The sequence below is a fragment of the Dicentrarchus labrax genome, unplaced genomic scaffold (assembly GCF_905237075.1).
Source record: "Dicentrarchus labrax unplaced genomic scaffold, dlabrax2021, whole genome shotgun sequence".
In the NCBI taxonomy this organism is placed as follows: domain Eukaryota; kingdom Metazoa; phylum Chordata; class Actinopteri; family Moronidae; genus Dicentrarchus; species Dicentrarchus labrax.
This window is the reverse complement of record NW_026136715.1, coordinates 7480810-7492425: the sequence shown is the minus strand read 5'-3', so window position 1 is coordinate 7492425 and position 11616 is coordinate 7480810. Positions and strand designations below refer to the sequence as shown.

The window sequence follows — 11616 nt, the reverse complement described above, 5'->3', positions numbered from 1 at the left end:
CCTCTGCTATTAAGTGTGCATGTCTTATCAGTTTGTTCTATGACTGTATGATATGAATTATTTTAAAATAAGTTACTTATTAAAACCTCTCACTGTATATTTAAATGAACAATCTGTATCTAATCTATTTATAACCAGTTGTGTCTCATACTAAATACTAAATCACAACCACAACTGACTTGGAAATCTGCACACCAATTAGGATATGATGCCTTCAAAACTGTTGGAAATATCACTATCTTTAGTTGAAGGAGTACAAACAACTGCTTGTATCATGAACAATAGTGGCCAGAGCATTAAGATAATTTACTTTATTGATTCAAACGCCTATGTACTTTTAGACGTTTTAATCTATAACAATGCAACATATTTTATAAACTGATGGTTTTGTGTAAAAATCTTTATCTAAAAAGTAACTATTGACTACAGCTTTGGAATAAACACAGTGGAGTTAACCCCTGAAATAAAGAGAAGTAGAAGTAGGGCTGTAAGTAGTATTAAAGGGAAAGTACTGAGCTACAACAGTAAGAGACAACATGCAGGAATGACTCATTTAAAATGGTTGAAGAGTTAATGAGTAACAACTGATGGTCAAGGTGACTTAAATGATGACATTTCTTCTCATATGACTCATATGTTTTTACTAGTAGGAGTTTGCCTCTCGACCAGCTACAACATTAAAATGCTACTTACACATGAATGCATCAATAATTGTCTCCCATTATATGACATGTAATCATATAACACTCTGAAAGGGACCATTCGGCATAAGGTGTGCTTTTACTTTTGTACATTTTTCCACTAATACTTAGCACAAGCGGTGGGAAAAGTACTCAGATCCTTATAAATATTTAAAATATTAAAGTGTAAAAATACATTTTATGGAAAATAGGGCATTATGAGTGATATATTATTAAACATTACATTATGAGAGATGATACAGATGCATCAGTGTGTAAGTAGCATTTTACTGTTGTAGCAGATCGAGCTGGAGCTTTAACAAGGCAATTCAAAGTGCTTTACACACAACATAAAGGCATTAAGACAAGATGTAAAAGAAATACAAGGCAATGTTAAAAGACAGGCACAAATAGGATTTAAAAGGATTCAAGCAAGGTAAAATATTAGAATAATATAGAATCAAACAGATTAAACAAAAAACATACATCGTACAAAAGTATTAGCATATAAATATACTTAAATTACCAAAAGTATAAGAATAATGTATAGGCCTTTCATATTATCATACTATGGTTACTGATGCATTAAAGTTCAGATCAATTAATACTGAAGCCTCTAAATGTGGAGCTAATTTAATTATTATACTGAAGCTAAATAAGTAAAAAAAAAAGTACGTTTTCTGCCTCTGAACTGTACTGTAGAGGAGTCTAAGTGTAAAGTAAAACAAGCAGAGGAAGGAGAAGAAGAAAAGGAAGAGGAAGGAGAAGACAATGAAGTACTTTATTAAAGAGTAACTACCATCTCTCTTGGGGAATTCAAATTCAGATTACTCAAGTAAAGTTCAAGTGCTTCAAACCTGTACTTAAGTACATTGCTCGAAGGAATAACACTTACTATCCACCAGTATTAGCAGGTAAAAAAACAAAACAAAAAAACAATAATAACTTTTGCAACAGGTCTTAACAGACGTTTCCGAGGAGCCCGTGAAGGCAGCATGAGAGCGGCTCGGCTCGGCTCGGCTCGGCGGTGCCAACAGCAGCTCCCCCAGAGAAAAGTGAAAGCCAACGCCCCGCTGTCAGCTCCTCAGCTCCTCCCTCCTCCTTCTCCAGAAAGCACAGTTCCTGCAGAGCTACTGTGGTCGTGACTGAGCTCCACCAGGGTCTATTTCACCGAAACTTTTCACCGGACATTCATCAGACAGGAGGAAAAAGAAAACACACTCAAAAAGGGGGGGAGCAGCGGCCAACACTGGGACTATTCTTTACCAAACTTATCAAGACAAGTTTGTATATTCAAACGCTGTTCGTCTGCTGCTGGCGATAAGGCTCTAATACAGCATACTGTCGCTATAATAAGTTAGTTATTATCACAGAATGGCTGATACAACCGCGACCAGCCCCGGTGCGAACTGCCTGGAGAAGCTGAAAAGTTACGTGAGGACCCCAAAAGGGTTTATTCTGGCAGCAGAAATAGTAAGTTCACCGACCTGGGCAGCTACCATGTAACTTTTAGCTTCTGTGCAAGTCCTGTCTTGCTCACACTGTTGTTGTGTATGTTGTGTGTTTAAGCAGCCTGCAGCTAATCAATATTTAATGGATATTAAAGTGGGTTAATGTAGCCTACATTGTTGTTATTGATTATTCTCACTATTAAAGGCTACATCGAGGAGAGAGTTATCCCAGGCCCTGATGTACTAATGTAATTTACTAATGATAGACTAATGTCTTATTTTAATTTCTGTCACTAATCCTCTAGTTTTCTTCTTTAAAGGCTGTTTTTGTCTCACTTTCTTTTTTAAAACTCTAGTCTAGTCAGCGGGAATGAAAAGCATGTGGTCTGTTGGTGGTGGAGGGGGAGAGGGGTGAGAGATCATGAACAGAGGTTAAGGGTTTCCACCTGTCACTTGTGCTCCACTGTTTTCTCATTTGGCACCAAGGAGCCAAATGCTGAGCGTTAATGGCAGATGAAAGGTCATGTGGGTTAACTCGACCCAGTGACTGTTGTCAGGCATTCTCCTTTTCTCCTTTTTTTACCACAGGCTGCATACTATTTGTAGTAGTAGCCCAAATATGGAGGGGAGAAAATGCAATGCATCACATTCCTAGTTGTATAAAGGCTCATAAAGTCCCCCCCCCCCATCGTGTTATGTTTTTGCACATCTGCTTCTAGTTATCATATGTATACATGTTTAAATAGAAACATCAGGACAACACTTAAGAGTAATAATGAATGAGCGGGGTGTGTAGTGTTAAGTGTCCCACTTCCTGGCAACGTACTACCACTTCCTGTCTGGGAACACCTTATTTTATTTATACTGTCCTTGACCGCTGTTTGCACATGATTGCCTTTGTTTGCATTTCACAGTGGTGGGTTCTCTTAACACATGAGTCACTTTTCCCTGCATGTCTTCACTTACGTTCATGAGATTCTCACCAGGCTTATGCAGTCATACCTCGCAGTAGCTTGTTACCGTAACTGTGTTTTTTAAGAAGCACCTTTTTATCACCGATTTTAAAAAAGGGGGGAAAAAGAAAAAAAGGTTCTGCTCTCATAACTCAATGTGCTCATTATAGAGCAGGCTCTCAGATGTTGGTGGTCAGTGGTCCACCCACTGCTACGTGTTCGGAGGTAATGGAAATTCCAGCCTGTGTGTGAAGTTTGGTTCCTGGGAACAAAGAACGCGTGAATAGCTTAGCACACATCTCCAGTGTGCCATTCAAAAGATAGCTTCATGCTTCACTTGATACACTCTGGTAGTTTGTTGTTCGCTCTCTCTCTCTCTCTTTCTCTCTCTCTCTCTCTCTCCCACACACACACACACACCCACCCACATAACTTTGCTGGAGCCTGGAAATCTCTAAAAGGAAGTAATCTCTGATGGTGGATGTCTCAAATAGTTTACAGTGTAGGGGAGAGGGCTGTGAAGTGAAACAGGAAGACAAATGGTCATTACTGCTTGTTATGTCTAATTTAATGGGAAATGCGGTGTTTAACTCCCGGCAATCAGGATTACTGAGCGTAATACCAGCTGATAAACCAACAGTATGAAAGAGTAAATGTCTGCAAGCTCTGACAGTGAGGTTCCACAGCTTGCCAAGTTACAGTTTAATCCAGAGTTATTTAGTTGTTTCCTTTATTCTGGCTGTCAGAGGCATGAACACACATGAAGCTGCAGAACGACATACAGATCACACACCCATGTAGCGCACGTTTCTGTTTGTCATGCGGCACAGTTAAGCTGGTAGTGTTAAATCAGGATGAGTCATGCTGAGCTGCTCTTTCACCTACCTTTTATGTTATGTGTATGTATGGTTTGAAAAAGGGTGGAAAGAAAAGCAGGGAGGAGAATGAAGGTTGAGCAAGTGAGTGAAAATGATGAGGAAGAAGAGTGATGAAACCTTACATTTTCCTACTCGACACACATGGTATACACTTTAGTGAGTCACAAGCAAGCTCTACTAAAAAAAAAAACACCCCAAAATGTAAGTGACTTCCCTAGCAACCGTTGCTGTTTGGTGTGTCTCTGTACCACGGACTAGCTCTTGGCTCTGATGTTGCTGCTGACTATAATTAGCCAAGCATTCACGACAATTTCCCTCCAGTCAGTTTAAGAGAGCAGCTCATTATACTGATGTGAATAGGTCCTAGCCGGGGATCTTAAAAAGCTGACCCATGCAAACAGATCTGCCGCTGTGTGAAAAACATAAAGGTGTCAACATCTCACAGCCTTTTCTTGTTCTGAGGGACTCTTGTGTAGTGGGTGTTTCTCTGTGTGACGGCCTCCTCAGTAGCCGCTGCCCTCAGAGCAGCCGGCTCCGGCCTGAATAGAGCCTCTTTTGTGCAGGGCCTTGGCCTCGACCACCCCGCTACTCCACAGAGGCAGCCTGTGCCAGTCTCGAGAACACATGAACTACTGATGCATCTCGCTGGCTGGCTGCAGGTTTGCATAACAGTTGTGGATGAGGGGAGGGGAAGCAGCAGTGACAGATGCAGGGCTGGTGTCGAGTCAGTTACATCATGCGTGTATTATATAGACTGCAGTGATTTGACACTTGTCGCCACTGAGGTGTCTGTGTCTGAGAATAAAACATTGCGGTGCGCAAGACATGCTTTTTTTAAATACACATCATGTCCTGTTTATTTAGTAAGTGTTGCAAGAATATTATTATTATTATCTGCCTGCGTCAAGTGTGATCCTGTGTGGGATACTGTATATGTACTTATATGTTCTGTGGCCTTTGTGTTGTATATGTATCTATATGTTCTGTGTCTTTGTTGATGTCCTGAGCACACTGAAGCAAATCCCTAGCAACTTGCACCGAGTTGTATGGCAATAAAGTATTGAATCTTGAATAAATGATTTGACTCATCACAGGAAACCAGTGTAGATTTTAGTTCAGTGGACTATATGTAACTACAGAATTTATCATGTCATTCTAACTTTAATTATATGTTTTATAGAAGATTTGAGATTCAAAGGTTTATTTGTCACATGCTGATACAATATGTCCAATGAAATTCAGAGTAAGGAGAGTAAAAATAATAAGTATTTGTAATATGTTGAAGAGTTGAAGCCATTTTTCAACAGATATGCCAAAGATTTCATGGATTGTTGTTCTGACAAAAATATATATTTTATGATATCATCTAGAGCAGTAGTTCCCAACCTTTTTCCTTAAGGGACACTGACTAAGTGACATATTTCATGGATATTTCCTATTATATTCAAAACTGTACAACTAAACCAAACAATGAACACAGTTACTGCAAGACGTTTGTGTAAAATTAGTTATTTGGATGAGCAGATTATTTCCTGTTTAGGGAACTTTTATAAAATTGTCTGTTATATGTATCTTTTACAATCATTTTTAACAATCATATATACTTCTTTTTTGACAATATCAATGTTTTCTTGGCCATTGTTCTATTAGATAATTAATAGAAGAGAATGAGATGAGAAATAGGCCTAATGCGTAAAATCGTCTTACATGCCTTAAAATTAAGAAATTCTAGTGACCCCTAATGAAGCTTTGGTGACCCCCCGACCCACAGGTTGGGAACCACTGATCTAGAGCTGTGAGACATTAGGGAGCTTAAGTATATATTGGCACACACAATGCATAGTAGGAAATCTTTCCAGTATACAAAAATATTATTTGTACAAATAAGCAGTGCAAAGGAATGTTAAATCTACGTTGTAGAAAAGGACAATGAAACAAATGCTGTTTAGCTGCTTAGAAATGGGGCTTGTAACTATTTGAAATTTCCACTCCTTCACAGCTGTCATGTGTTGTGTGAATGCATCTTCCCACACAGTTTGACAGTAGCAACAATAGCGGTATTGAAAAAAAGGCGGATGCAGGTTCAGGGCTGTAGGCTGCCTAAGTTTAGGATTTCTCCACGTTGGCAGCATTTCAGTGCAATGGACTGAGAAGAATGCATGCTGACTTTTTTCCCTCATATGGAAAAATATGATCCTGATGGAACAAACACGTGCTGTAAATCTAAGGAGGGCTCAGCATGTGATAGACAGTTTTATTTGACAGAGTGCATTGTAATCCATCCAGTTGTCTCACCATCACCAACAGTATTTCTGAGTAGAAAAGATTTTTTCTTGGCAAAAATTGTTGTTTTTCTGTGGATGTTCAGCTGACTGGAGTAAATTAAACTATTGACTCTCTGGCTGGTCTTGGCTATTGAGTGGACACAGATCTCTTTCTGTTACTGAGCTCTGAGATGATTAGTCCTATCTCAGGTGAATTGCAGCTGATCTATATTAGGGCTGCAACTAACCATTATTTTCATAATCTATTTAATCTGTTGATCATTTTCCCAATTAATCGATCAGTTGTTTGGTCCAGAAAGTGATTATCACTGTTTCCCGAAAAGACCAAGAGGACGTCCTTAAATATTAATTTGTCATGGTAAACTAAAGAAACCAGAAAATATTCACATTTAAGAAGCCAAAATCACAGAATGAATCATAGCCGCTCTAATCTATATACTGTATCTATATCCAGTCACGGGGGGGGATTTAGGCAGTATCTGTTAGTCTTCAGTGATATCTTTTCTTTTTTTGTCCTTTATGACATCAATCATTAATCTTTCTGTTTTCTGTTTCACTCTTAGCTCATCAGTTTCATTATCATCATCTGCTACGCTGCATCTCTGTATGGAGGCTACTCCGCTGTGGCCATCTGCGAGATGGTCTTTGCCATGGTCTTCTTCGGCATCTTCATGATGGAGATGGACAAGCAGATCCAAGTGGTCAACTGGGTCTGGAGCGTGAGTCCTCAACGTGTCTTACCACACACAATCTTGCAGCAATCGTACACAGTTGCACAATGCCTAAATCTTCTTCTTTCCTCTTTCGTGCAGGATCTTTTCCGTGCTGGTATCGGCGCTGTCCTTTACATCATCACTTCTCTGATCTGTGTGATCGGAGGAGCGGGGGACGGTGCTCGTATCGCAGGCGGGGTCAGTGAATCCGCCGCACTTGCTTATGTCTCATTGTTTGTTATGACAACTGTGTACAATTATCTATGAATCAGGTTCTTTGTAGGTGTGGATATTGAAACCAGGGGATGGTTGACATGATAACACACAAAGTCACTCAGTGTTGAGTAACATTTTCATTTCAAATCTTGTTTGATGCTTCCTTCCTGTTTAGGTCAAGTGCATACTGCAAGCTTTTAACCAGCATTTGCCTGTCTCAAACCCATTTGTTTGGATCTCAGACAAAAAACCTCAACTAAATATGGTGTTGATACAGCTGATAACTAGACCATTGAGGGAAATCAAGTAACACACTATCAAAGGAGTTAATCCTGTGGCGGTATTACAATTAATTGAATGTCAGTTTAAATTCAAGTGTATTACAACACAAACTAACTTTTATCAATATTTCCTTTTTTTCATGAGCTATTTTACTCTAGATATTTGTGTGAATGGGCTCGGTCTACTGTATGTCTGATGTCAGTCCGATTTCGGTAGCTTACAATGTAAATTTCACATCTCTTTTTCCCCCCACATCCTTTCTTGTGGCCTGTGTAAACCCATTCTGCACCACGTCTGCACCTGTAACTGACGTGGGACGCACAAGTTTCTGTTTCTGAATATCGCTGTTAGTTGTGGATTTCCCCAAGTGGAATAATCTTGTCTGAGATCTGTTATATGGTTTGCCCACTTTGGAGATTCTGAAAGTCTTGCAGCCTGCACTTGACTTTAGCTATGTAACATGAAATATGAGAGGTTTATTCTAGATAAACTACAGTATTTTAAAGCATTTATTATGTTGTTGTTTTTTTATTAATGTTTTATGTGACCAGTGAATTTGATTATTGTAGTGATTCTGATTCTGAGTTGTTGTTCCTTAGGTATTTGGTTTGATCGCTGGTCTGCTCTTTGCCTACGATACCTACACCATATTCCTGCAAATCAAGAGCAGCAGGCAGCACATGGCAGCTTCCACTGGTGAGAACAACAGATATTTATATTTATGATACACTCTGAACACGCTCTGTATGAAAATAATCTGCCTTGTTTCATATGTACAGCAAGTTTTTTTTTCTTTCTTACAGATGACAGAGTTTAAACACTCCAAGACACATTTACCTCTGTCAAGATCGCAGCAGGACAACAAAGAGTAACGTGTGCAGAAGTTAACGGAAGAGTGGAGCAGAGAGGACGATGGACAGTAAAATGAACAGGTCACAGTTTAATCAATGCCACTCTATGGCGTGAACAGAACAGAGATATATATTTTAGGGCCGTGCTTGAGAGGAGGATGATGTAGTCGGAGCAAGTGGTACTGTACATCTGTGCCTGCACTTCAGATAAAAATGTGTCATGAGTAGTACATGAGGAATTCCTCTCACAAACCTTTAGGCCAACCTCAATGTACCACTGATTTAAAAAGGGACAACTGTAAATAATAGGCAATGGTTGATGGCATCAAGCAGCTTGTCTAATACAAATGTCTACTGTTAATGGACTGCTGTAGTGAGTAGTAACTGTGTTTGGTCTTTAGAAGTAACTGACATGAATGGGTGCTTTAAAAAAATTGTTTAACATTATACTGTATTTCCTCAAATAGTGGCCGGGGCCTTTATTTACCTCAAGTGCAGAATTTAACAGGCCTTTAGTTGAAGCAGGCCTTTATTTTTAATTCAATTCTGTTCGATTATTGTCATATTTGAATGCCTTATTTTTATCTGCCTAATACAAACCTGTATCCATTTCAAATTAAAAGCCTTTTAGCATTTCAGTGGACAGAAACCTGTAATTTCTTAACAAGGCTTTTATTGTGAAACATTTGCAAGAAAATGTTGTGGAAAACTCATTGACTGTGTTCTAAATCACATATTAACGTACACTATTGATACTCAGTATGGTGTTAAATTGAGTATGTAGGGCGTTCCAACTGTGTAGTATGTGAATCATGTGTACACGAGTAATACCCTGGATGTATACTAGATTAGCAAGAATGCTTCCTGCACATACTCCACCGCCCCAAAATGCATTGTGTTGCTTCAGACTGTTCACTTCTGAGAATATTTGAGACAAGAAATTAACTGTATAGATTACAAATATTAGCAAATTTAACAAAATCCGCTCACAGACCCCCTCTTGCCCAATTTGCCCCACAGATCACTGCAGCCAACGGAGCAGACACATTTCTATGTACTGTATCATATTCAGTCTGTTTAGTTAAGTTTAAATATATAAGATAACTTACTTAATCAGAGACTTTCAGCCTTTACCTTTTCCCCCCATTTTTCTGCTTGATTATTCTCATTGTGAACAATCGTCACACTTAATGGTTCATTTATTAGGCAGTAAGCAGCACACACTTACTGAGCATGTAGTAGGCAGTACGTTAGTGTGCAATTTCAAACACAGCCATTGATTTGAAAGGTTCCCATACACCACTTGAAATGTAGCTGCTGCCTCTTGTGGTGCTTGTATGTTACTACAAAATACAGTTGGGCTTAGACACATGCCCCCCCCTCCCTTATACAGCTTGTTGAAGGTGGGAATGTGGCACCATTTTGTATTCCATGTGTGTATACATACACACATGGAATGAGTTTTTCTGCCATTAAGTCGACAGCAGAAATAGTAAAAGAGCAGAATCTACGTTAGTATAAAACACAGACAGTGTTACAGGTCATGCAGCATGCTATCTAAAAATCACACACTGGAGCAGCAGTATGCCGCCATTGTTCGGTTAGCAAAGCCTGCGTAATGACGGGTCTTCTCTACAGCACTATTGCGGGGTCTCTCTGAGAAGGTCTACAAACAAATACACCCGCAGTAACTGAAATTGGACATCGACACTTCAGATGTTGAAAATAGCATGATTATATTGTTGGATTTACTAAATTAAAGTGATGTTACGTATACATTACACTTAGTTGGCATGTGCATAACATGGCAGCCCGCCTGGAGTTTATCCACCCGTGTGCGCTTCAGTGGTCGGAAGATTAGAAAGATATGAGTGCAGTCCATTTACCATTTACCTTGTTTGTCCTGTATTTGGGGCCTGCCTTTATTTGTTTGTGCCCCCAGTCAATAATCGATCGACCTTGACAACCAGCTTTTATTTGAGGAAATACGGTTGTTATGCTCTTCTTGAGTGTGTTTTCTGTATTCTGAGTGAGGTTTCTCAGCTGGCCAAACATTTCCTGCTCTGTTATTTAATCGTTGCCGTTTTGTGTGCTCCCTGTGTTAGAGTGCCTTAAAGTCTCATTCAGATTAACCAGTTTCTTTTCATCTTATTCATCTCCTAAATCCTAAACATTTGAAGTGGCCTACTGTCATTGACTAGCAATATTTTGGCTGTTTTTGTACTAGTCAGAGTTTAGTCTGCATCGTTAGAAAACGGTAGACGTCTCTTAACCATCAACCAAAGGTTCATTGTTTGTATTACAGCACCATCCTCCAGTTTCACCTATGTACTTTGATTCTTGCTCAGGTTGTTTTTTCTTTTCCTTTTTACATTTGTATCACATTTTTAAGGTGCAGGATATTTTTTGTTGACATTTTATACAGACCAGTCGTACAGTACAGTTTTATTTGTGGTTTTTTTTTGAGTACATGTTCTCTTTGATGAGACAGATAAAGAAAAATCCATCGCTAAAGAAAAAATCACATTGTTGGAATTATATGATGTGAACAATTTGAAAAAAATGTTCTGTAACTGTTTCCTAAACTCTTTGGTGGTTATTTGTCCAAGTAAAACATTGCCTTATTATTATTTTTTTTTCTAACATGCTTTACAAGAGTCTGTAGTTTGTAATTTCAAAATTCAAAGCAGCCTCGCTTTGGGAAATAAAAGCCATTGGTAATACAAAGAAAATCTGTTTTTGTAGCTCATATTGTGCACTGATAACCAAAATGTTTGCTTATTAAGCTTAATTCAACAAGAACGTCATTCGATTGCATATGATGTTTAATATATATGGACTCTAACGTGTCTTCTATCAGATTGCCACTAGATGGAAGCAGACTGCAACATATATCTGCAATAACTTGCTAAATGAATGGGCCTATATCCCATCAGCTAGGGGATAGAGTTAGTAAGAGTTAACATTGCAAATATATCAGTATGGCTATGGTGGTGTGTGCTCCAGTCGCTCGGGTTGTTGGTGTTCAGACATTATCAGGAACCATTACTGACCTGGTGCAGCGTGCATCTGTGATCTCTAATCTCATCCGAAAATGTTCTATTGCAGAGAGTTATGCATGCCTCTTTTCATTTTTGAGATTACTTTGCATTTATGAAAATCCCCTCCTACTTTGCTTTCCTCTGTGGTGCTGCTTGCCTTTCAACTTCCAAGCAGTACTCGCAGTATGTCATTTTAAAGACCTACAGTGGAATGATAATCCTTTGTTTGGGGTCAAACTGACTGTTATCAAACTAATTCCCTGTGT

General features: G+C 39.0%; 1 protein-coding gene across 1 annotated transcript; it reads left to right on the top strand.

Moving 5' to 3' along the window:
* Positions 1-1744: 1744 nt before the first annotated feature.
* On the top strand, positions 1745-11041 carry plp2b (proteolipid protein 2b). The gene is made up of 5 exons (XM_051425183.1): positions 1745-2153; positions 6811-6966; positions 7060-7158; positions 8058-8154; positions 8262-11041. Exons 1-5 carry the CDS (start codon positions 2055-2057, stop codon positions 8273-8275), a joined length of 465 nt encoding a protein of 154 aa, XP_051281143.1. The 5' UTR covers positions 1745-2054; the 3' UTR covers positions 8276-11041.
* Positions 11042-11616: the final 575 nt, after the last annotated feature.

What these genes read in the sequence shown, in the direction of transcription:
- plp2b (XM_051425183.1), top strand. Translation starts at nt 2,055, where the DNA reads ATGGCTGATACAACCGCGACCAGCCCCGGTGCGAACTGCCTGGAGAAG. An exon ending in TGGTCAACTGGGTCTGGAGC is followed by an intron (nt 6,967 to 7,059) that starts GTGAGTCCTCAA and finishes TCTTTCGTGCAG; the next exon opens with GATCTTTTCCGTGCTGGTAT. An exon ending in GTGCTCGTATCGCAGGCGGG is followed by an intron (nt 7,159 to 8,057) that starts GTCAGTGAATCC and finishes GTTGTTCCTTAG; the next exon opens with GTATTTGGTTTGATCGCTGG.